The sequence below is a fragment of the Budorcas taxicolor genome, chromosome 18 (assembly GCF_023091745.1).
Source record: "Budorcas taxicolor isolate Tak-1 chromosome 18, Takin1.1, whole genome shotgun sequence".
In the NCBI taxonomy this organism is placed as follows: domain Eukaryota; kingdom Metazoa; phylum Chordata; class Mammalia; order Artiodactyla; family Bovidae; genus Budorcas; species Budorcas taxicolor.
Window position 1 is genome coordinate 12,446,331 of NC_068927.1, and position 26,334 is coordinate 12,472,664.

The 26,334-nt window shown below is 53.5% G+C and overlaps 1 protein-coding gene across 1 annotated transcript; it reads right to left on the reverse strand.

The window, feature by feature from the left end:
• Positions 1-4,654: 4,654 nt before the first annotated feature.
• Positions 4,655-25,012, reverse strand: MEAK7 (MTOR associated protein, eak-7 homolog). The gene is made up of 8 exons (XM_052656460.1): positions 24,942-25,012; positions 17,830-18,005; positions 14,902-15,132; positions 14,403-14,547; positions 10,528-10,956; positions 7,946-8,064; positions 6,265-6,444; positions 4,655-5,779 (listed from the first exon to the last, which is right to left on the reverse strand). Exons 2-8 carry the CDS (start codon positions 17,980-17,982, stop codon positions 5,666-5,668), a joined length of 1,371 nt encoding a protein of 456 aa, XP_052512420.1. The 5' UTR covers positions 17,983-18,005; positions 24,942-25,012; the 3' UTR covers positions 4,655-5,665.
• Positions 25,013-26,334: the final 1,322 nt, after the last annotated feature.

Sequence of the window (26,334 nt, forward strand, 5' to 3'; positions counted from 1 at the left end):
GACCTCTGCCCCCAGAACCAGGACTTCCCACAGCCTGAGCCCCAAGACTGGCTTTGTTGGTGGTGGGTTTTTTTGGCCACACTGTGTGGCAGGCGGGATCTTTGTTCCCTCAAAGGGATGGAACCCACGCCCACTGCAGTGGAAGCGCAGAGTCCCAACCACTGGACCGCCAGGCAAGCCCCCAAGACTGCTCTCAGCACACGCCCACCCTTGCAGCTGAAAGATGGCAGAGAGGTCTGCAGCCAGGCAGAACCAACCACGGGGAACCAGAAACGGAACTCCGCCTGCCGTGCAATGCGGCCACAGCTGTGACCGCCCCCCCCTCAGGGCTTTCCAGAGAAATCAAACCACAGGAGGAGAGCAGAGAAAGAGAGAAGGACATTTGTGTTAAGTAATTAATTAGCTCACCTGGTTGTTGGGGCTGGTGAGACCGACATCTCCAGGGCAGGCCAGAGGCTTGGGCAGGAGTTGGCACTGCCCTGTCCCTGACCACTGGTCTGGGGGCTAGGCTTCCACTTTCTCACTGCCGCAACCTGACCTCCATCGCTGGCTGGGAACCGAAACCCTGCTTCAAGCTGCTGCAGGCTGAGGTCACCTGAGGTCACTTCAAGTCAAGTCAAGAAAGAGAAGGATGCATCATTATTAATAAAATTCAGAAAGAATTTTCTGATAACAAGAGAAAAAAAGAAAGGTCTAGAAATCAGAAAGGAAGGGAAATTATCCTTATTTCCAGGTATGCCATCATACTAGGTGCAATCAACACAGTGTACACTTTAAACTGGACAATCTTGTATGTCAATTACATCTCAGTAAAGCTGGAGGGAGGAAAAAGAGAAGTCACACAGCCAAAACATAATAGAAAGATGCTTTACAGTGCCGGGGGAAAATGTCAAAATATCTTAAAAAAAAAAAAAAGCAACAACAATCCTTTGCAAATTAAGGCAAAATATTTTTTTCAGACAAAAAAAAAAAAAAAGACCCTAATAGCTACAGGCCTGCAGAGAATCGTGGATAATCAGAAGCAGTGACCAGCAGTGGTTCTCGATGTGCGGTTCCCCACACCAGCCATCAGGAAGGATCAATTGGGAATTTATGAGCAATGTCAACTCTCAATCCCTACCCACAACTGCTAAACTAAACTCTGGGGGTGAATTATATTCCCTCTTTTATATAAAAGTGTTCAAATGTAAATGAAAGTTTTTTCAAAAGAAAGAAGACTAGGAATATGAACCCTAGATTTCATTCTGATTAACCCTATGGACAGAGGAGTCCATGGGGTCACAGAGAGTCAAACACAACTGAGCGACTAACACACAACACACACACACACACACACACACACACACACACACACACACACACCCCTTAAGTAGTTGTGTGATCCTGGCCAAGTCACATCATTACAGTACCTTAACTCTTGGTGACTTAGAAATTATAACTGATAAAATGATAACGATAAAACTTATTGTGTCTCACTGTATGCCTAGAATTCTATCAAGTGGTACAAAGGAACAAAGGACTGTTCTCCAGGCATCAGGGTTGGGGTGTGGGGGTAGGAGGAAAGGCAATATAGTTTCTGGAGAAACCATCGACTATTATAGAGAAGATATCTCCCCAACGGCTCGTCGGGTGAAGAATCCGCCTGCAACGCAGGAGACTCGAGTTCCATCCCTGGGTCGGGAAGACCCTAGAGAAGGAAATGGCAACCCATTCCAGTATTCTTGCCTGGGAGAATTCCACGGACAAAGGAGCCTTGCAGGCTACAGTCGAATTGGTCACACGAGAGTTGGACTCAACTGGGCAACTAAACACACAGGTAGAGAAGAAAACTGTCCCTTCGTTCCATCATGAAGAAGTAACACATTAAGATCTTGGTATATATTTATATACCCCCCAGACATTTTACTATCTACATAGTCTTTTTAAGAAAAAATAAAAACTTGACTATTCTGTTAAAAAAAAAAAAAGGTGGGGGGACTCGAGGTGATCCTGATGTGGGCTCAAGGTCGAGAACCACTGGGTAAAAGAACTCAGCAAGGTGACTGGGCACAAAACTATGTTGAAAGCCTCCCAGTATTCAGTCATTGGTTTGGGGGATGGGCGAGAGCCCAGTCCCAGAACCAGCAATGACAACAAAGTTACATAGCAAACTTGGATGTTCCTGTTCTTCGAGAGGAAGAAGCAGCGTCAGCCAGTGTCAGTTTTGCCTACGTGCATCAGTGCATGTGGGATCTTACTTCCCCGACCAGGGGTCAGACCTATGTTCCTACAGGGGAACCATGGAGTCTTAACCACTGGACGGCCAGGAAAGTCCCCTATCAAACATTTTAGATGTAGTCAAAGTGCTACCAAAGGTCAGATAGAATTAAGCATTTGAAGGGCGAAAACGAAAGGTAGTAACAGAAATAGCTTTTACATCTTTTTATCATAAAAGTGAATCACTTTGCTGTGCATCTAAAACTTAACACTAAATCAACTACAGGTCAATATAAAGTAAAAAAATGTTAAAGAGCATAAAAAAATTTTTAAAAAGGAAATACATTTTGGATGGAGCAAAGATTTAGGAGAAGGACTTAGAAAGCACAGCAGTAGTAGAAAACGGTTTTTGAGCAGCAGGTACACAAAAGCTAAATTTTAATAGTTGGTGAAAACATGGCCAATGGGCACTCCGGGTCTCAAAGGTATAAACTGAGCTTGAAAGAGGTGTCTTAGTTTGTTAATATCTAGATAAAAAAGCATGTACCTTTTGATCCAGTAACTTGGCTTCGAAAGGTGCATCCTCCAGACAGAACCACAGAAAGACGAGCATAAATTATGTTCCCTCCAGCGGCAAACAGTTACAGACAGACTGTTCCCAAGCCGGGGATAGTTGAACGCCGGCAGGAACGGGGCATCCATCTCACGGGACGTCACACAGTGGGGGAGAACAAAGGGGGAGATACAGAGCCATTTCTACCCAAAAAAGGTGAGGGACAGACCAGGGTGTGTAACACCTTACCTCAAGGGAAGAAAAGGCTAGAGGGGCACAGGAGTTAGACTTACTTAGCTTTCAGGCTACACTCTTTGGTATTTTGACCTCTTTTGCCACGTATGCATAAGCTAATCTTTTAATCAGAAAATATAGTGGGTCCATCAACAGATGAATGGATAAAGAAGGGGTGTGTGTGTGTGTGTGTGTGTGTGTGTGTGTGTGAGATGGAATACTACTCACCCATAAAAACACCATGAAGTTCTGCCGTTTGCGGCAACATGGATGGACTTGGAGGGCATTGTGCCAACTGAAGTCAGACAAAGATAAATATGGTCTGGTATCGCTTATACATGAAATCTAAGAAATAAACTACCGAGTCAAACAAACAAGCAGCAGACTCACAAATACAGAGAACAAACTAGGGGTTACCAGTGGAGCGGGGCAATAGAGGGGGCTGGGGGAAAATTATGGGGTTACAAAATCCTGTGTGTGAGACTTTTGAAACTTGTAAAGCACCAGAGAATTGAAGCGCTGGAGAAGGAAATGGCAACCCACTCCAGTGTTCTTGCCTGGAGAATCCCAGGGACGGCGGAGCCTGGTGGGCAGCTGCCATCTATGGGATCGCACAGAGTCGGACACGACTGAAGCGACTTAACAGCAGCAGAGAATTGAAGGAAGCATCCTTCCTTCAATCAATAGAAAGAAAAAATTTTCTGAAAAATAACTATGGTGGGAAAAAAGTTAACAACAGCCATGCTTTGAAAAGTTGTTTAAAAAGTTCTGTTGTTTAAAAGCCATGTGTTAAAAAGTTAACACAGCGCTTTTCAGGCCTTCCTTCCAGCACCTTCAGGGACCCTGATCTGTCTCCTGATAAGGGAGGGAGGCCGCCTCCCATACAACCGGAATTTTTATCCCCTTTTTATCAAAGAACAAATTCCTCATGTGTTAAAACTAGCACTGCAGGTTTCCCAGGCCCAGGAGGGGTGTGGTTCCTCTGGTCACTGGTCACTGTGCGCAGGCCCTCAGCTCATGGGGTCCCATGGCTGCCCCATGCCCACGTGCCCTCCACAAGGGCACGTCCCCTGGGTTACCAAGCGCCTGGGCTGGGCACCTGCTCCCGTCCTATAGCTGAGCTATCCTGGGAAACCATCAGGCCCCTGGGCATGACCTGCACTCTTGTGAGAAGAGGCACGAAGCAGGAAAAAACAGGCCCGGACACCTCCAGCCTCTCTGACAGCCACAGACAGTAAATGGTACTGAATGGACCTTTTAATATTTGTGAGGTATTATTCCACTGCATTTTTATAAAAAATCTGTAACAGACTGAAGACTCGGGGCCTAATTCTTCAGATTATGGTAAGGATATCTGAGGATCCTAACATCCTGTGTCTGCTTCCCATCAGTCAGAAAGCCACAGAACGCACCTGAGAAGCTGTTAAAACTGGCCCTTTTATAAGGAAAGTCAATCAGGACAGAGCATGCGTGTCACTGTTGCGAGCGTGCATTTCCTTGTGAAGACCCGCTTGCAAGGCCTTCCGCTCGGGGCTCAGCAGCAGGTCTCATGAGCCTCCTGTAGAAAGCGCAGAGCCCGCAAGTGCACACAGCTTCGATTCACTATGGCTTATAATCGGGACCGACTCGAGAATAAGGCAGCATTTATTGTCAGATCTGCAGAAGGACAGCGTGGAGCAGGGGAAGACAGAGGCAGGTGTCTTAGGGCTGAGCCTGCAACACCCCTGAGCTCGATTCTCAGTGTGTCAGGATGTTCTCTGGGCCACCCCCGAGGGACGGGGCTGGACTGGACAGGGCCCAGCCCACCCACATCTCCGCTAGCATGGCAGGGTCACTGTTCACGGCAAGTCCACAAGGCCGCGGTACACACCATCCCCTGGGGGGCAGCACGGAGCGATGCTGGAGGCCAGGAGCCCAGGCCGGTCCTGTCGAGTCACTCGCCCCCAGCTCCTGCGACAGGCCGCACGTGTATCAGCACGACCCTCGGCCCTGAGTGTGCCCACATTTACATCAGAAACAGGACCGCCATGCTGCTGCTCTGCTCACCTCCTGGCTTCCCATGCGCTCCAAGCACAGACCCACCTAAAAAAGCTGAGAAAGGCCGACATCCAACCCTACTGAAGACCCAGGTCACTGTCACCTTCAAAATCTCCTATTTCCCCCATAAGTACACTGCTAACGCTTATTTTTTTTTAGAAATATAGAAATTTCGTATCAAAGGAAGTTACTCCCCAAAGCACAGGGATTCCCAGCTGAGCACCTCTGCCTTTGACAAGAAGAAATGGAGCCTCAAGGCTCTTAACTGGGGGGCCTGAGCAGAGGCCCAGTGACCCCTAGTGAGTGGAAACGAACCCCTCACCCCCACCACCACTGCAAGAACTCCAGTCCCCAAAGATGGCAGTTCCAGCCAGTCTCAACATCTCAGCGTCCTCTTTGGATTGCATCCCTAGGGCATGAGCCAAGTCTAGGGATCAGGTTGCTAGCTGTATGCTCAGGATTCCGGAGGAGACACCACCGCCAATGGACATATGGCAACAGAGAAACTGTACTCTGTGCAGACTGGGCACCGCCGGGACCGCCAGGATGTGACCCGCACACTCTGGACCAAAGTCAGGCCTCCGTGGAACGCAGGAGGGTCGGCAGGCTGCGCTCTGGCTCCAGGGTGGCCTGCGCCGGCTGTCATCACTGCTCATCAGGAACCTCCCGGAGCCCTTCACTGTGGCGGCCCCGCCCACTGGCTTCCAGCAGGGCCCGGGCCTCGGGGTCGATGTCTAGAATGCTCCTGGTTTTCCTGACCTTGGGAAGAAGGAAGGAGGGGTGTGTTCAGCGACAAAACCAGCCGGTGACGTCCTGCCGCTGGCACATTTCTCAGAGCAGACTCAGGGCCCTACTGATGCCACAAGGGAAATGCAGGAGGCAGGGGCTCTGGCCCTGCCCCCACTGTGTCCCCCCGACCCCGGGAGGCCATCGCTGGGAGGTGACGTGGTGCAAGGAGGCCAACAACTCATTGTTGAACCCTGGATTCAGAAGGGACCCCAGACCCTCCTCAGCTTGCAAAGGAGCCCCTGTCCATCTGGGACCCCACCTCCCTGGGGTGGTTCTTTTAGGAGACCCCCCACAGATCCCAAACAGGACTCCCCGCCCAGCTATGCACCCACAGGCATTCCTCTGGCCAGCGACGGCTGCTGGAAACAAGTCTGGGAAAACCCATCTCCAGGTGGAGGTGTGAAAGGTGTGCAAGGGATCAAGCCGAGAGAGAGGAGAAGCGCCCCCATGCTCACCGGCTCTGCCTTCGGGGCGTCTCCCACCGCCCACACCTCCATCTTCTGGAACTGGAAGTCCTCCTGGGCCGACAGCTGAGGGCTGCCGTACGTGGTGCATGTGGGCTTGGCCTTGCTGTGTCCTTTCCCGAAATCAACGTCGATCCACAGCCCAAAGTAACCGTGCTGTCCGCCCATGCCCTGCAGAGGGAGGCACATCAGACCCCGAGGCCCACCCCAGCCGTCAGGCCACAAGGGCGTGCGGAAGCGAATGCAGCTTTCTTCTTTTTAACTGTGAAATGATATGGATTGGTACAACTGGAGGGTCCCACTGCGGGTGCCTAGAACACTCATCCAGGTGTCCTGAGTCCCACCCAGTGGCTCTTTCTCACGGGGCTGCGCTGGCAGGAAACACAGGTCAGGTCCTCCCTGGTGGTCCAGAGGCTAAGACTCTGCACTCCCAATGCGGGGTGGGGGCCGGGTTCCGGGTTCCATCCCTGGTCAGGGAGTTAGATCCCACACGCCACAGCTCAGTTCCCCCACCACAACTGAAGACCCAGCGCAGCCAAACAGGTAAAATATCTTAAAAGGAAATGCAAGCAACGACAGAGGACGAAAGAAGGCAGCTGACCAGACCCAGACGCTGCAGTCCCTAAAAGGAGGGGAGGGGTCCACCCAGCGCTCGAGGCCGGGAAACCTGTGCCCGGGCCCCAGGCCCCAGGCCCCAGGCCCCTGTGCTGGAGCAGGCATGCAGGGGGCAGAGGAGGAAGCTACCTGGCTCTAGGCGAGAGGCCAGTGGGAACAGACCGCTGTTCAGCCTCTCTGGTCCCCTTCTCCGGGTGCCACCTCCACCGTTGCCTCTACCCCAGGGCCCTGGGGCCCAGAGTTAATGCTGAGCAAGGGACCAGGGCGGACACCAGCCGCACTTGGGGGCCGCCTCTCCCTGCCGGCCGACTACTGACCCCCTGAGGCCAAGACCCTCTCCCCCATCGACACCAAACTGCCCTTTCAGAAGGCGTCTCGGGCTGTCGGGGGGCCCGAGGGAGCCCCAGAGAGAACTGGGGAGGAGCTTGGGGCCCGCTCCACACCGCCGAGGTTGACCCACCTTCCCCGCCCCTCGGCGCTACAGAGTTGGGACTGGGAATTTCCCAAGAGATGCTTTTCATTAAGCAGCGGGGAAGAGGAGGAGACTGGGGCTGCCGGGAGACGCCTCTCGCACCCGAGGTAAGCATCTGTGCGGGTGCCCACCCCAGCTCCTCGCCCAGCCCTGTCCCCACCGTCACCTGTGGGCTTCACTCCTGCCCGCTTCTTCCTGTGGCTGAGTCCAGCCTGACGGGTCCAGGGAGCCTAGCCCTGCCCCCGGCACGAGTGCCAGGGCGGCGTCTCCAGCCACAAAGGCCACAGACCAACCACTTGATGACCAGGAAACTGGCGGAACCCGTCATTCACACACAAAGCCCAGAAACGCCCCAAAAGAGGCCCCGTTTTTTTCCGAGGGAGAAGGTCGATCCTGGCTGTCGCTCCCGGCGTCAGCACCCCGAGATCTGGGCAGGATGGACTGGACACCACACACTGCCTGACGAGTTGGGCGCACGCCCCGGGGCACGTCGGGGCCGGGGCTGGCACCGTGGGGTGGACAGCACCGCGGGGTGGACGGCACCGCAGGGCCGCGCCCCGCCCCCGCCCCTGCCCCCGTCCTTACCAGGCCGTTGGGGATGGTCTGCTGCCCTTGATTCAGGTACATGTAGTGGTCGTTGTAGCCCGTGCAGGTGTACACGGCCATGCTGGGGGAGATGGAGAACAGGAAGCACCTGTCGTCCCCTGAAAGGGAGCAGAGCGCAAAGGAGCCGGATCACCCACCGTAGCCGGGCACAGGAGGAGCAGGAAACGCAAACAGGCCCGCTCAGAAGGCCGAGCTGGAGGAGCTTCTCGGGGTCCTCGGTGTGCAGGGGTTGGGGGGGTGTCCCACACGTAGGGGCAGAGCCCTCAGACCAGCGGGCGGATCCCAGACCCACGGCTGCCCGGGGCCCGTAGGATGAGCTGCGGCTGGGAGGCGAGGGTGACCGCCAGAAAGGAACATGGCGTCTGCCTGCTGGGGACGCCGCCCCGCCTCCCAGAGTCAGAAAGAGCACAAAGGGCAGGTGGTTACTGCGGGCCCCAGCTGGGCGCCCGCACGGCCTCAGGCATGCCGTCCAGAGAACAGAGGATGCCTGCAGATGCAGCTGGCTGGGCAGGGGCCGCACCCAGGGAGAGGTGACCCTCCACCTTCACCTGGGCACAGGCATAGGCATGCTCCACTCAGCAGAGGTGCAATCAGAGCTCCAGAAATGAGGAGCCCTCCACCTCAGACTCCTTCCCCACCCCCATGCACTTACTGAGGGGCGGTGACGGAGGGCACACACCCCCACCCCGGGGAGCTCCCAGCTAGGTGGGAACCAGGGACGTGCCCCACAGCCATGGGACCTTCGCCAGAAGCACTGCCCCACCCCGGTGACAGTGTGAGGGCACCTGAGAAAGGACCCAGCTCCGGCTCTGGGGAAGGGAGCTCCAGGAAGCAGGCGGGGAGCCCGAATGCGGAGGGGGGACATGAGGCGGGCGTGGAGCCCCAGGAGGCCTTAGGGAGGACAGCCCTGGGTGGCACAGAGTCAGGACCCGCGATGCTCAGGCCTCCCCTCCAGATGGACCCCGGGGGCCTCCACGGGGACTCAGCTCCTCTGAAACCAGGAAGGACGGCCTGAGATGGAGACGGCCGGGTGAGGGCCCCTCCGTGGAGGAGGGACCCCCGCGGGGACGAGGCAGGCCTGAGGGAACAGCAGGACCCCTCGGCTGTAGAGTGAGGTTTGTGGGCGCTGGAGTGGGGGGGGATGGAAGGTGAGCCTCGGGAGGCCACTAGGACCAGGAGACACAGGGCTGCCCTCCAGGCTAAAGACTCAGGCTTGAGTCCATGTGCCCAGAAGGATGAGTCTCGCCTCAAGTAACAGCCTGGTCCCACCCGCAGCCCCGGGACCATCACTTCACCTGCTGGTCCCAAGGCTGCCTTTCAGCCAGGGTTCCCTGGCTCCCGGTGCTGAGTGAGGTGTCAGGGCCACAGAGCATGGACCCCACGCTAGTCCATCCTGGGATCCACACCCAGAGGGAAGGGCCACCTGGGGAAGACGACCCTCCACTCCAGGGCGCACGGCAAGCACCGAGGAGTCACATGACCTGCAAAGGCGTCAGTCCCACGGGGGGCTCCTCACCCGACTCCCACCACCACACCACCCCCCTTCACCCCATGGTTTACAGGCTGCCCTCCCCATGGTTCTGGGAACCCCAGGCCCAGAGAGGGTAAAGCACCCCGCCCAGGACGGAGCCGGACTCTGCCCAGCACTGCGGGCCTTCGGCTGCCCCTCGGCCGGCAAAAGCGGAAACGAAGTGACCCTGTGGGTGTCACGTCTCCTCAAGGCGCAAATACTCGAGATGACTGGGGCACCAATAGATGAGAAACGCCCAGGACGTGAAAGGCATCTGCAAGGCTGGGCTGCCCCCTGCCGGAATCCTGGCAGAAAGAGCTCACGTCTGAAAACCTGGTAACTGCTCTTTCCCAGTTCTTCAAACAGAGGAATGAATGCTGCTCTCGTAAATGAAAGCTGGAGACACAGCAGAGCTGAGCTTTGGGTTAATACGAGAGGAGCTGGAAGAAGTGCAAGTTTCGTCTAGATAATAATGACTCTCGGGGCTGTTCTTCCACGTCCTCGAGCAGAGCCTCCAATCACAGAGACCCAGCTTTCCACCCCCAGGGACCCCTCCCCATGATGCTGTGACAAGGTGGGCAAGCGGCTCTCTGTCCCTAACCGTGTACACCGACAGCGGAGCCAGAGCTGGGCTCCTGCCGTCCTGCTGCAAGTTTGGGGCGTGGGTGGGTGTCGGCAGAGGGTGCTGGTAGGGCCGGCTCCCCAGTAAAAAAAAACAAACCCTGGGCACTGATGCTCTAACACAGCCCCACTGGACAGCACTGCACCATTTAATGATGCTGAGCCGCTGTTTCCTCGCCTGAAATCCGGAGGTGAGGACACCTGTCCGGCTTCCCTGACCCAGCAGCCAGAGGCTATGCAGAAATGCGTGAAGTTAAACCTCATAAACACCATGCTTCCCCATCCTCCCAAACACATCTAGAAAAAAAATGCTTGGGGGAGGAGACGGAAGAAACAGCGCACACAGGCTGGCGGGCTCAGAGGTCCCCAGTGGCGGCTGAGGGACCAGAAATTGCCAGGAGCGCTGCGCTACCAACGTGGGGCTATTCACCTTGAAACTGAGGCTTGACTTCCCAGGAGCAGGAGGCGAAGCCCCCGAACACGTGCCCGTCGCGGTCCTCCAGCAGCACCAGGCAGGGCCCCCCGTGTGCGATGTGCCCGCAGAGCTGGGCGAAGCTGTTCCCGTGGAGCTCAGTCGCGAAGAGCAGGCGCCAGCGGAGCCGCCGCTCCTGGGGCAGGTGTGAGTTGATGTAGATGACCGACAGGACATCCAGGATGCTGGCAAACTCCCGCTGAGGGTCCACCTGGCGCTCAGGGACCAGGGTGGCCAGCTCAAGGGACGAGCGCAGGAGGAGGAAGCCCTGGTGGATGACCAGGCTCAGAAACGTGGCCACGTGGTGGGCCCGGAACACCCAGTCCTCAAGCACGGCCCGGTCACAGTCACGGTCCAGCCACTGAGGGCCCAGAAGCTTCCCGCCACCTAGTGGAGGAGAAAACAGTGCTGGGGGGTGGGGGCAGTGACATCTCCTTCCGTCTGCTTTCCTGAACCTGCTCTGTCCAACAGGGGAGCCACACATGCGTTTCATCCGCATCGAGATGTGTGGCGAGTATCAAATGCACACCACGTTTCAAAGACTTAGTGTGGAAAAAAAAAAAGTGTAAAATAACTCGTGTTTTTTTTTTAACATTGCCAAGGTTAAAGTATATTTTGAAAATTTTCTTAAAATTAATCTCACTTGTTTCTTTTTGCTATTTTCATGTGGTTACTAGAATATTTAAAATTTCACATGTGGTTTGCTTGCAGTTCACATCCTACCCCTGTTGGACGGTGCTCATCTAAACAACTCAACATCAATGCTCTTATCTTTTCTCTGCATTCCCAGCTGCATTTCAGAGGCCCAGGAGACAGTTACACCCTCCCCCTGGGGCCCTGAAACTCCCCAGCACCCCTTCCTGAGAGGGCTGGCTGCACCAAAGCCACTAGTTTAACACAGCCATCTGGGAAGGACTCAGACGTCCACTGCCCTCCAGCGACGTCAGGCTGGCGGTGGGGTAGTCGCTAAGTCGTGCCTGACTCTTTGTGACCCCGCGGACTGTAGCCCCCACCAGGCTCCTCTGTCCATGGGATTTCTCAGGCAAGAATACTGGAGTGGGTTGCCATTCCCTTCTCCAGGGGATCTTCCCGACCCAGGGATCAAACCCTGGTCACCTTCACTGGCAGGCGAGTTCTTTACTGAGCCACCAGGGAAGGCCCACATCAGGGTAGAGGTTGGTAACGTCCTGGGCACCCCTCGATTTATCTGGGGAGAACGGGTTTCATTAACTACGAAACTTAAAACTTAAAACTGGTTATGCTTCATGGTTCTAAGCAACACCTATGGCTCTGATTTCCATCTCTTACCTACTAAGAACAGGGGTGGCGCGGCAGTGGCACCGGAAGACAGACCAACGGGACTCCATCCAAACATGACGGCCTCATACATTCACAGCAGATTGTCTTACTATTCTTTCCAAGTCCCAACTATCTCGCTTAATGTTTCAAACTCTGTCTAGAAATCCAGCTTTATAATAAATCAGTAACGCTTTTATAAAATAAGTCAACTTTGTTTTATACATCAACAAAGCTACAAGATTCACCTCAAGGCAATTTTAAATTCCAAGTAGATTGAAATATATACTGTTTCTCCGCCAACAGCAGCAGAACACGTTCTTCTCCAGCAGGTCTGGAATATTCTTCAGAACAGACCATATGTTAGGCCATAAAGCATGCCTTGACAAACTGAGAAGAACTGAAGTCACGTAATGTATGTTCTTCAGTCACACGTAATAAGATTGCAACTCAGAAGGCAATTTGGGAAATTCACAAATGTGTAGAAATTAAAGAGTATACCTCTGAACAACCAATGGGCCAGAGAGGAAATCATGAAGGAAGTCAGAAAACACTGAGCTGGATGAAAACAAGAACACAGCATAGAAAAGTGATGCGAGTCAGCTGAAGCAGCGCTTAGAGGGAGACGCACAGCCATAAACGTCGATACGAGAAAGAAGAGTGACCTCAAATCAATAACCTAACCTCCTACCTTGAGAAACCAGACGAAGAAAACCAAACTAGACATTGGAATCAAGATGCCAGAGTAACAGGACACAGAGCTCACCTCTTCCCACTAAGACATCAAGAACACATGTACAAGACTTCCCCGGTGGCCCAGAGGTTAGGAGTCCGCCTGCCAGTGCAGGAGACATGGGTGGATCCCTGGTCTGGGAAGATCCTACGTGACCCAGAGCAACCAAGCCCACGCAGCACAAGCACTGAGCCATGTGCTCCAGGGCCCGCATGCCACAGCTACCGAGCTCGCGTGCCACAGCTACTGGTGCATGTGCCCGGAGCCCACATCCTGCAACCAGAGACACCACCACGATGAGAAGCCCATGCGCCACACGAGACAGCAGCCCCACTCACAATTAGAGAAAGCCTGCACTCTGCAAGGAAGACCCAGTGCAGCCAAAATCAAGTAAGTAAAAAAAGAAGACATCTACAGGCCGTCCTCAAAAAAAATCTCCAAAATATAAATGCTGGAGAGGGTCTGGAGAAAAGGGAACCCTCCTACCCTGTTGGTGAGAATGTAAACTGGTACAGCCACTATGGAGAACAGTATGGAGGTTCCTCAGAAAACTAAAAACAGAGCTACCACATAATCCAGTAATCCCACACCTGGGCACACACCCAGACAAAACTACAATTCAAAAAGATCCATGCACCTCAAGGTCCATAGCAGCACAACAGCCAAGACGTGGAGACAACCTGAGTGCCCAGTGGCAGAGGAGTGGATAAAGATGTGGGGCCTACATACGACCGAATATTGCTCAGCAATAAGAAAAGAGCAAAGCAAGGCCATTTGCAGTAACATGGATGGACCCAGAGATGATCATACTGAGTGAAGGAAGTCAGAAAGAGAAAGACAAAGTGTGCTATTACTTATACGTGGAATCTGAACAACGACACAAGCCAATACGCCTGTGAGACAAAAGCAGACTCACACTCACAACAAACAGATGTGTGGCTGCCGGCGGGAGAAGACGGGGGAGGACAGATTGGGAGGGTGGGGCTGTGCGTGCGTGCGTGCACACTTGGTCATGCCCGACTCTTTGCAACCCCGTGGACTGTAGCCCACCAGGCTGCTCTGTCCATGGGATTTCCCAGGCAAGAGTACTGGAGCAGGTTGCCATTTCCAATTCCAGGGGATCCTCCTGACCCAGGGATCGCACCGCGTCTCTTGTGTCTCCTGCACTGGCAGGCGGGTTCTTCATTACTGTGCCATCTGGGAAGCCCGAGGTCGGGGTTAGCAGATGCAAACTATTATAGATGGAATGGGATAAACAACAATGCCCACTGTAGAGCACAGGGAACCATATTCGATATCCTGTTACAAATTATAATGGAAAAGAATATATTTAAGTCTAAATGAGTCACTTTGCTGTACAGCAGAAATCAACACAACACAATCCACGACACTTCAATTAAAAAAAAAAAGGAAAAACCAAACTAAATTTAAAGGAAGCAGAAGAAAGGAAATAAAAGACTTGAAGATAAATAAAATAGAGGTTAGATAACAGAGAAAGTCCACAAAACCAAAAGCTGGCTCTTTGAAAATAACAAGAAGTGAACACAACTTTAGCTAGACTGACCCAGAAAAAAAGAGAAGGCTCAGATGGCTAACATCAGAAATGAAGGTGGAGACGTCACTACGGACCTGGCAGAAATTAGGATTATGAGGAAATACTATGAACAGCTGTATGCCAAGGAAGAGATAATCTCAATGGTCCTCCAAATTTGGAAGACGCACTTACTGACTTTAAACTTTAATACAAAATGGCGTGGAACCACTCTCCGACGCCAAGGTCTAGGGACTAGCGCGGGGCACTTGCCTTGAAGCCTCATCTCGGAGCACAGCTGGGCAGCCAGCACCTGCACCCTGGATGGGGAGCCTGGGGGTGGCTTCTGACTCCAGCCTCGCAGCTGCCGTCTGTAGTTTAGCACGTGTACCACAGAGCCAACCAAGTCCTCTGTAAACTTGGAAGATCACAATTTCACCGTTAATTGCACCACCATTGTACCTCTGACCTACATCAGATCAACATGGAGAAGGGCGTCTTGTCTCACTAAGGCCAACGTGGCGGACCCCAGGGTGGGAAGAACCACGTGACTTGGGTAAGTTATTCAGCTTTCCAACGATGCCCTCGGCTGGTCTAGTTGGCTGATGCCTCTTTGTCCGGGAGTCCTGACCTCAACCGGTTATGTGGTCCAGGGCCCCCCAGGGGGCACTTCTGCACAAGGCCTCCATCAGCTGCTGCACCATCCTGAGCCCCCCACCAAAGGCCACCAACACTGCCTGGGGTGGCTGCAAAGTGCCTGGTGGCCTCTCACCTTGTGGACATCTCTTGCTTTCACGGGACCTCCTGAGGCAGAAATCATGTTCAGGATCACAAGACTCTTCTCCTCGGCAGTTCCTTTCAACAGGTGGGACATGGACGCTGTGAACTGTTCCTGGGAGATGCGCTCGCTGGGCCCCTTTGCCTTCCCGCTGCCATCCACCCTCCGCATGCCCTCGAACAGTCTGGTGACCATCTTGGGGGGAAGAGCGTCCCCCACATGGCCCTGCAGGGACAAGCGGGTGAAAAGCCCAGACAGGGTGCAAGTCAGACGCGGTAGGATGACGGGAAAACAGCTAAGGGACCAAGACCAACTGCAGAGAACCTTCCCGGACCCCTGGTGCACCATCTCTGCCCACTGAGGGTGTCATACCACCCCAGGACCCACACACCGAACATGTCCCAGCCTGTGGCTCATCTGGGCCATCAAACTCTTCCGTCATCTGTCCCCATCCTTCCCTCCAGACTTCCCAGTCTCCCCAGACTGGCCATGTCCTTCCTGCCTCTGGCCACTGGCTGCTTTTCACTCTGCTAACATCTTCTCCATTCTAGTTCCGGCAGCTGTCATTTGCATATCTGGATTTATTTCCACATGGAATATACGGTCTGTGTAGTGCTACACTGGTCTCCTCTAGATTAGGGACCTCCAGATATATTAACTATCTATCCACGTTCTTTGTGCTCAATATGCATTGGAAAGTGGGGGAGGGATAACCTGGGAGATTGGGATTGACATATAAACTCTACTATATATAAAACAGGGCTTCCCTGGTGGCTCAGACAGTAAAGAATCTGCCTGCAATGCAGGAGACCTGCGTTCTGTCCCTGGGTTGGGAAGATCCCCTGGAGAAGGGAATGGCTACCCACTTCAGTATTCTTGCCTGGAGAAGTCCATGGACAGAGGAGCCTGGTGGGCTCCTGAGCGACTCACACACACACGTATATAAAATAGGCAACTAACAAGGAGCTGCTGTATAGCACAGGGAATTCTACTCAATCCTCTGTAACGACTTATATGGGAAAAGAATCTAAAAAGGAGTGGGTGCACGTATTTGTATAACTGACTCACTTTGTTGTGCACCTGAAACTAACACAGGACTGTAAAGTCACCAGATGGGCCAAAGATGTCTGTGATGTTGCTGCTCTCTGAGCACCCAAACGCACGTGGTTAAGAGCCCCATGGAACGGGGCCCAAAGATGGGGAAGCGGGCAGTCTTCACTCCTTGTCAGGTGCACCCTGACCCTGAAACTTCATTATTTTGGGGGGGAAACAACAAAATTCCTAGGAAAACAAACACTTACGAATCCTGAAGGCCAAGGTGGACTTGAGACTTGGCGGTTATCAGACCCACAAATACAGCCTGGGCAGCCCGTCACCCATTGCAAGGAGAAATCAGGGGACGGTGGTGCAAGAGATGGGAAGCAGTCAGCCCCTCTGGTCAACCGCAAGTGGGAAAAGTCCCTGAACAGTGTGAGATGAAGGCAGAGTGGAGCAGCTGCCACACTGACCACAGAGCCCACAAGGCTGATGCCAGGAGCCAGCACGGGAGATCCCACAAGGTCATGCAGAGAGGCCTGATGGGCAAGGCGAGTAAAGTCTCAAGGGGTCCTCTGTCTGAGCATCTACCCCGAAACCAAAATCTGTGTGTTTGCTGTCTTCTATACTATACTCTTCTGACATTACCACCTTTCTCTGGAAAAAGTTAACTCAGAGCTCCAACAGTCTCCTGCATATAAAAAGAATGTCTCGGTTTAAACCCCTTTGATGGCTTTCTAACTTATCTGACCGGTCTGCCCGGACTTTTACAACTTGTGGATTGTTTACGGCCCCCAACCGTAAGAGGCACAAAGCTTAAAACATCTTAAAGATATAGAGCCTTTTAGAGCCAAGAATTAGTTTGGGGAAGAGTTTGTTGAGTTACTGTTTGCCACCAGGCCTCCATATCCTTTATCTTTTAGGCACCTGGGGAGATATTAATCAATGTAAACGGGATGCAGAAATAGGAATATAGTAGTTCTTGATGTTAGCAATACTAGACTTTTGAGTTAATGAATTTTCTCTTTGTTATAAAGCACTGTGCTTCTCTTCTTCTGTTATAAATTGTTGCGTCCTTGCTATGTAAGAATATAACTTTATTTAGTGCTTTCTGAGAGTGGCACCAGACTTTGGGAAGAACAACACTATTACCCTTATCAGAAAAGGGCTGTAAAATGCTAATTGGCCTTCCGGCCAGATGATGTAAATCACCTAAGACTTGTGTATACAACTAGGTATGCAGAGAGAAAGCCTGGTCTTGATAAAGAGTCAGGGCTGCTGACGCTGCATAATTTTGTATTATCCATTGATCTCTATGTAAAATCAAATGTATAAAAGGCCTTTCCAGACAACAGAGGATGGGTCTGTCACTGGAAAGACTGGTTTCCCCCGTGTCTTTTTTTCTTACTCCTTTTGAGGCTGAATTCCCCTCTGGGGCGTGGAGGCTCTCCATGTCTACTTACTTGCCCTGGCTTCTAAGACCCACGAGAGAGGGAGCCTAAGGTGGGGCACCCTCCGCTATTCAAGCGGGCGCCGGTGGCCTAACGTAGACGGTGCAGGTTCCTTGTCTTGGAACTTTATTAACTTTCCGCGTAAACCAAGTTATTCAGCCTCTCTTCTCCACTAAATTTTCCTACTACACTATTTCTTCCTAATCTCTCTTTATATTTCTAAATAAATAAGTTTTTCCTCGCCACGCCGTCCCCGCTTCGAGTTACCCTGGATCCACTGGGGCTGGACCCCGGCAGGCTGACAGTCGGTACTATCTGTTTCTTCACAGAAAACACATCTCTCCGTGTTCCCACACCTGCCTTACAGGAACTGAGGGTCAGCAGCAGCCAGACTCCTGCTCCAAACTAAACACGAACTCCCAGATGTTACCCTTGCCTTCAATGCCTGCAGAGAGAAGGATCTGGGCGAGGCACTGGAGCCAAGCTTCTCCGACGACAGAGCATCGAACAGCCTGTTGACCTCGGCCTGCTCCGTGGGGAGAAACCGCGAGGAGCGCTCCTGTCCTGGGTGACTCTTGCTGTTCCCCATCTGTCCCTGCGGCTGGCGGGACTCTGCAGGAGAGAAGTTCCCACCCGTTAGAGACAGAAATCAAATATGTATAGGTGGCTCAGCTGGTAAAGAATCCGCCTGCAGTTCCGGGGGCCCAGGTTTGATCCCTGGGTTGGAAAGATCCCCTGGAAAAGGAAATGGCAACCCACTCCAGTATCCTTGCCCGGCGAATCCTATAGACAGAAGGAGCCTGGTGGGGTACAGTCCATGGGGTTGCAAGAGTCGGACACACAACTTAGTGACTAAACCACATATATATTTTAACTATTTTGCTGTTTTATCTTATTTTATTGCCCCATGCCATGTGGGATCTTAGTTCCCTCACCAGGGATTGAACCCTTGCCCCTTGCATTGAAAGTGTGACATCTTAACCACTGGACCACCAGAGAGCCCCAAAATATGTCAATCATAGTAAATAAATGTCAATAATTATATGGTCAAGGTAAGCAACAAAATGCAGCAAAAATGCAGACCTATGTAGTGTCTCGATGTGGTAGAAATTATCATTTTTTTTTTTTAGTTGCTTAGTCGTGTCCGACTCTGTGACCCCGTGGACTGTAGCTCAGCAGGCTCCTCTGTCCATGGGGAGTCTCCAGGCAAGAATACCAGAGTGGGATGCCACTTCCTTCTCCAGGGGACAAATTAGTTGACACAAATAAAATGCGAAAACTCAATCAGATTCCTCTGACTTCTCAAAGCCTGCTCATAACTGCTAACCATCTGGATTTCTTTGTTTCAAAATAGTTTCTAAGCGAATGTAACTAAAAGGTAGAAAAATCAGGATTTTAATCAAAATATTCATTTTTTTAAAAACCTGAGTTGAAAAAATAATCTATAAGGGTGGATGATTACACGTATTTAAATAAAATCAACACATTGCAAGTATCACCTACAGAGCAGAAGTGCCATGGGACACGTTCTTCCTTTGTGATCCTGGCTTCTCGTGGTGGCTGGGCAGCCTCGGGCAAGTGACCGAAACTCTCTGCGCCCCAGGTTAATAATCACAGCCCAACCTTATATGGATGGGATCATGGCGCACGCTGGCCAAAGCTGTGAGAACCCAGCCCAGGACTCATCTCTGGGAGGGATACTAAGAGAGGCTGGCACCCAAAGGCAGGTGGCCCAGGGGCTGCAATCGGGTCCCAGACCTCATTATAGAAAGGGGTCCAGCACCATCCGATCCACGGATTCAGACAGAACAGCACATCCGAGATGAAGCAACCACATAGGGGGCACAGTGCCACAACTTCCTAACTCCTGTCTTTAGACTTCATCTGGGACCCACCATGGTCAAACTGCTGGGGAGAGGGGCACCCCACCAAAGCAACAGCCCGTAAGTTTCCCCCAGGTCACGTGGAGGGGGCAGGCTGTCCACAATCCAGGTGGAGCGTGGATCACAGACCTCAAGAGGAAGTGGGGTGCACGTGGGGCCTTTCTTCTTACTGAAGTGAGATTCACACAACAGCACAAAATGACCCATTTCAAAGTGAGTGATTCAGTGGCATTTGGTACACGCACAGCGGGGTGAGACCACCACCTCCATCTAGACCCAGAACATTTCCATGACCCGAACAGAAACTCCACGCCCATTAGTGGTCACACCCCATTCCAGGCTCCCCAGGCCAGGCGGCCACTAACACACTGTCCGTGTGGAGCTGCCTGTTCTGGACACCTCGTGTAAATGAATCATCCAACACGTGGTCTTTGGGGTTTGGCTTCTTCACTCAGTATAACATTTTAAGGGTTCATCCATATTGTAGCACGAATGGGACTCATTCCTTTTGATGGGTGAGTAATACTGCAGTGTATGAAGGTACTGTGTTTGGCTTATCCGTTCAGCTGTGGATGGACATTTGAGCTATCTTCTATCTTGGGGGTGCTGTGAACATATGTGTACACATACTTGTTCAAGTCCCTATTTTCAGATTGGGAGGGGGGTGGATATACCTAGGAATGGAATTGTAGGGTCGTATAATCTAACGTTTATTTTTGAAGAATTACCAAACTGTTTCCTGTTTTATATTCCCAGCAGCAAAGCATGAGGGTTCCCATTTCTCCACATGCTCTCCAACATTCTTCCATGTTTTACTTCCTCCATTGTGGGGCAGGGGAGGAAGTTTCCAGCACAGGGCTCCTAGGAGGAGCTCCAACACACTTGGCTGCTGGAAACGGGGGCTTACACAACGCAGTCTGCGGCTGTTGCTCACAGGCCATTTGACCTAAATGCTTCCACTTCTCAGCTTTCTCAGCAGCTTAAGAGCCGAAAAGGAAAGCCTTCGGCCCCCGGCTCGGGTTCCAGTCTGCGAGAGGCTTCCTTATCTCCGAGATACAGGGGGCGGCGCCACCTGGTGCCTGGTCTCCCTCGGGGGCACAGCCCAAGCAGCTTTGCCAAGGCAGACCCGTCCTCTTTGTCAACTCTTCTAAGAGCCCAATAAACCACCTGATCGCGTAGGACGTGCTGAGGAGATGAGCCATCTGCACCGTTCTGACCGGGAAGGGGGCTGTGGGTTATTTTGGGACCCCACATGGTGACCTGATCTGCCTGGGGTTTTGCTTCTGCTTATTGCTACCTCCGCTTTGCTTATATTACTGGTAAATCACAACAGCTTTAGTCAAAAATATTTTCAGATTCATACCCTCCCCAAGCAGGGAAATTCAAGATTTCTCTCAAGATCTCTGTTAATTTATGAAATCACCGAAAACTTATCCCTCAACCTTCCCTGCATCCCTATCTTGTTATCCTGCTGAAATCTTGAAAATGCAAGTGTATAAAAATACACCCTAGGAATTCCAGTTTGTTCTCAGGGTCTTCATACCAAAGGTCATCACGCCTTTTCACTTCCTCTAGAAAACCTGAAGGTTTGTGACAAGAGAAGGCCCATGACTCCTATGCTGGGAGAGATGACTGCCTTCTGAACACCTGGGGGGTTTTTGAGATGTGAGCACAGCTCCACCTCAGAGCTGGACCCTCCGGGCTAGCTGACAGCTGTGCCCACCCCGGTGGGCTCCCAAGGCCGACCTGGCAGATGCATGTGGTCCACTAGGAACGTCAGATGCCAGACCCCGTGAGCAGTTCCCTTGGGTCCCCCGTCTGGCTCGGAGGGCCCTCCTGTCTGCCTCTGCACACCTCACCATCTCCTCAGCCTCAGGTTCCAAGACTACCCAGCGTTCCTGACTTTCAGAGAACTGACTGTTGCCCTGAGGGACACAGACCCCTCCTTGCTCACTCTGCTTGGACCCCACCTCCACCTCCCACCCACCCCCAGGGTCATGCCTGACTCACTTACCCGTAGAATCTGAAAATCATAACGGAGACTCTACCCCACGGCCACCTGGCGACCGGCACCCGAGCCAGCCTGGCACATGTGGACACGCGGACACACTGATCCAAGGCCTGGCGTTCCTTGCCCGCCCCTCAGGTGGACAGCCCGTTCTCCACCACCTCATGAGATCCTGGGTGCAAACTCCAGGAGGCCGGCCTGGCCCAGGTCCCCGGCATTCGGCCCCCAGGGGACACACTCCAAGGCCCCAGGCACTCAGGGGCCCCTTGGATCAGTGCCCTCAGTTCAACACCTGTGACCAGCCCCTCCCCACCTCTGCACTCCACAGCCCACGGTGCCTGGGTCCCCAGGGAGAGCTGATGGGACAGGGGATCCAGCTGATACCACCTCCAGCCCCTTCAACGGTGATGCCTCTAAATGCCGCACCTCAGATTCCCCACATCCTAGGAGAGCGGCCTTCCTTCTCAGGACCAAGGAATCGCTCTCTCAGGGGCTACCAGCCTCTTTAAGGAGGACAGCTGGGGCTGGAAGGCCACTGGCCCATAAATGCCTCTCCTCGGACGTCCCCTTCCATGGCTGAGGACCCAGTGCAGCCGGGGGCTGTTCCCCCAGGTCACGGGGCCCGCCGCCTCCAGGATGCTGGCTTTCCTGACACCGGCACGGGTATCTAAGTCCTTCCACAGAGGACGGCATCGCCTGGGCCAGGCCCCATCAGACGGAAAGCAGACAGAAGCCTCAGACAGGGCCTGCAGGAGCATCCCGTCCAGCAAACGCTGTGGAGACCTGCGGGGAAGGGATGAGAGCACACAGTGGGGTGGCGAGAACGTGTCCCGAAGGACACATTCTGGCTGGGTTTCCAGCACCCAGGGGTGGCTCACCCAGGAAGCAGACACAGTGCACAAAGGTGCAGGGCAAATCCAGGGTCATCCAGGCGAGGTCTGGTGTGGGGAGGGCGCCTGAGGCAGCTACAGAGCAAGACTGGCGCTCCTCTGCCTCTACCCAGCCCCCTCCTCGGACCCACCAGAAACAGGCTCCTCCACTGCTGTCTGAACACCGGTGGGAAAGCACCGAGGCTGGGCGAGGCGCCTGCAGGGAGGACCGGGGCGGGGGCAAGGGGGGAAGAAACGTAAGGAGACATGCAGCCCCTGGCATGGGAGCTCAGGGCCGCGCCTGGAGGACATGCCAGGAAAGGCCCAGAAGCGGGGCAGCCGGCAACACTGGCTTTCCTTCCAGGAAGAGGGAGAACGGGGAGTGGCAGCCCGGAGCTGGAGCCACAGGCCTGGAGTCAAGAAGAGCTGGGAGAAGGGCAGCCTCTCGGGCCACGCCCCCTCGGCCCACCAGTCTGAGTATCCACAGGGCACCGGTGAGAGGACGCATCTCAAGACAGCTCTAGGAGGCTTCCCTGGTGGCTCGGTGGTGAGGAATCTGCCTGCCAATGCAGGAGACACGAGTTCGATCCCTGATCTGGGAAGACCCCACATGCCGTGGAGCAACTAAGCCTGTGCACCTCAACTACTGAGCCCAAGCTCTAGAGCCAGGGAACCACAGCTCCTGAAGCCGGCATGCTCTAGAGCCCACGCTCCATGAGAGAAGCCACTGATATGAGAAACCTGAGCACCAGAACCAGAGAACAGCCCCCACTCGCCGCAACTAGAGAAAACCCACCCAGCAACAAAGACCCAGCACAGCTAAAATTACACAAATAAAAGTGATAATAATCATAAAAACTGGCTGAACGACTGAATAAGTGAATGCAATTTGAAAAGAAAAGACAGCTCTAAGGACACCCCGCCTCCTGCTAAAAAGGCCCCCCAAAAGGCAGGATGAAGTAAAGGCAGTGGTACAGCGTTCCCAGGTTCATCCTGCCTGGACGCCATCACCTGAATCAGGCCTGAAACCTCTTCAATTAACTTTGGGGAGGAACTGAAGGCCTTCAATGCGTCCTTAGTTCTCCCCAAAAGCACATTTCTGAACTTTCAGTCCCTGAAATGGTTTTCTCACGGGACGGTCCTGGGTGCACCTTGGTACGTGCAACAGACTTTTCCTTTCCTGGCAAGCTGTGCATAAAACCACCCAGAGCTGGCCTGAGTCTCCCGCAGGGTTACATAGATCACGTTCTCTGTCAAGGGGACACACCCAGATGTTCCTTTAAGGTTGCTCTCCCCGGTGGTTCTCAACTGGGGGTGGTTTCCTCTGCCAGGGGACAGCTGGCAACGATGTCTGCTTGTCACAGCCAGGGAGGCTGTGGTTCCAGCCACTGCTGCCATCTAGTGGTTAGAAACCAGCGGTCCCACTAAATACCCTACAATGCACTGGACAGTCCCCACAACAAAGAGTACCCTGCCCCAAATGTCAGGAGGGCTGGGGATGAAAAACCGGTGGAGCAGAGGGGCAGAGCAGGACAGTCGGCACTGGAGTGCGCTGATCTCCACAGCTCTTGCCTCTCTGGACAGGGGATGCAAAGATGTATAGATCTGAGTTCAAGTTCTGACATTGGTTGGTGTGACTGTGGGCAAGTAACTAAGCCATTTCCAGCCCTAGTAAAACAGGGAAAGTGCCTCCAGTCCTGTAATGAGGAGGAGGGGGGAGGATTAAATGAGGTAACACAGGGCATTTAACTCAGCTTTCTGGAGGCCAGAGGAGACACATGAGCTCAAAGCAACAAGATCTGAGACCTTGAACCCAGATCTACGCATCTGCCTTGCAACAAGGGGAACAGCCCAGCTTGGAAGAAGTAAACCCCTCAGTGCTGGGGAGGGAGCCAGGAGCTGTTTTTCCTGCAGAATGGACCACAGTAAACTGGCTGGCATCCAAGGATGGCTCAGATGACTCTTTTCAGGGCCTTTCTGAAGGTTCCCATCCTCAGGAGACACCCTGGACTCCCCACCTCCTCCAAGGGAGCATGGTCCTGGGAGCAGTCACCTGGCCCTCAGTACACCCTTTCTGGGAAGACTCCAACCACCTCATCTGCATCAAGCTTTGTTTACATCCCAGAACAAGCAGCCTTTCTGGGAGGGGTCAGCTTGAGCCTGGGCCAGCTGCTGGCTGCACAGAGTCCCTGCTGGCCAGAAGGTGACCTGTCCCGCTCCTGCCCCATGCTAGCCTCCCTCCGTCCAGGGAGCCCCAGTGACTGATCTGCAGGGGGCACTTTCTCCTCCTTTCCCCGCTGCCCTGAATTTAGCCGTCAGCGTCACTCTCCTGGGACAAAGCGAGTAGGTTGTGTCCAACTCAGTACACACTCCAGCACAACCCCCTGCCTCGCCTCTTCCCGAAGATGCTCCGCAGTTCTTCCCGCGTCTACACAGCTCTTTCTCGCTCTCCCTCCTGACAGCTGGCCTTCACCCTGGGGACCTTCCGGCAAGCATCGGCCTGGAACCCTCTGACCTCAACGACGTGAAAAGTAGGAGTAATTCTGTGCTCCAACTGACCTAGCGGGGATATCCTCCCTCGCAGCTGTCCCCCTATCACTCCCCACTTCACCCCAAGGCAGAAGCACCGGCTGCCAGGAAGGGTCAGGGCCCAGGTCCACCCCGGCACTAACTGCTCCCGGGACGAAGGTCATCATCCCCAACGCTTCGCTGGTCAGGCTGCTCCCTCTGGGCCCCCAGGCCGGTGACCTTCCCCTACCCCCAGCCTCAAGTCCACCGCTCGGCTCACCGAGGTCCTGGCCCTCCTCCCCAGAGTCCACCGATCTGCCTTTCCGGTTGCCGTCCAGATTTTCGTCTGGAGCGGCCCAACCCCGTTGCCAGGCGACTACGCTGACAGACAGCTCTCTGTCCCAGTCGCAGGAGTGAAAGTCTAGGGGTGGAGCGTGATAAATATCCAGCCAGTGGGTATGCACAGAAGAGGCGAGGGCGGGGCCGTGGGCGGGGCCAGATGCAGGAAGAAAGGAGGTGGGACTCCCGAGGTGCCGCGCCGGGGGAGGAGCTGGGAAGCGAGCCGGAGGCGGACTCGGGAAGAGAGTGGCTTAGGGCTGAAGGGAGGAGCCAGGGAAGAGCACGTGGGGAGGGCGGGGTTTCTGGTTTAGAGCGAAGAAACCCGTGGCTATGGGAGCAGCGTGGGTGTGGCTGGGATGAGGGCGGAGCTGGGAGAGACGAGAGAGGGCCCTAGGGAGCCCCAGTGAGAGGCAGGTCACCCAGCAATGGGACCCTCCACCCACTCTGGCACCCCTCCGCTCCGCTCAGCTAACCTGGGCTCATCCTCCCATCCCTGACCCTGGGCTCCTGCTTCCCTGTCCCCTCCACTTCTGCTCCCCGACAACCCAGACCCTACCGTGTCCTGGGAACCCTCACTTCGGCCTGCGTTCTCTACCAGTCCTTTCCAGGAGCATTTCCATGTGCTTAAGTCTGTCCAGTCCTGATAAATTAACTCTCCTTGACCCTCAGGCCTTGTCCAGTTTCTCCCACCCTAGCCCACCCCCATGCCCTCCACCCCAGCTTCACTCCATAATGTCTAAGGACTGCTGTCCAGATTTATTAACCTTCCATTCATTGCCCAAACCACTGAAACCAGGCCCCAGGGGCCCTTTCATTAAATCTACAGTGCACTGCAAATGGTGATTGCAGCCATGAAATTAAAAGACGCTTACTGCTTGGAAGGAAAGTTATGACCAACCTAGACAGCAAATTAAAAAGCAGAGACATTACTTTGTCAACAAAGGTCCATCTAGTCAAGGCTATGGTTTTTCCAGTAGTCATGTATGGATGTGAGAGTTGGACTATAAAGAAAGTTGAGCATGGAAGAATTGATGCTTCTGAACTGTGTGGTGTTGGAGAAGACTCTTGAGAGCCCCTTGGACTTCAAGGAGATCCAACCAGTCCATCCTATAGGAAATCAGCCCTGGGTATTCATAGGAAGGACTGATGTTGAAGCTGAAGCTCCAATATTTTGGCCACCTGATGCGAAGGGCTGAGATGGCGTCACCGACTCAATGGACGTGAGTCTGGGTGAACTCCGGGAGTTGGTGATGGACAGGGAGGCCTGGCGTGCTGCGGTTCATGGGGTCGCAAAGAGTTGGACGTGTCTGAGCGACTGAACTGCACTGAGTTCA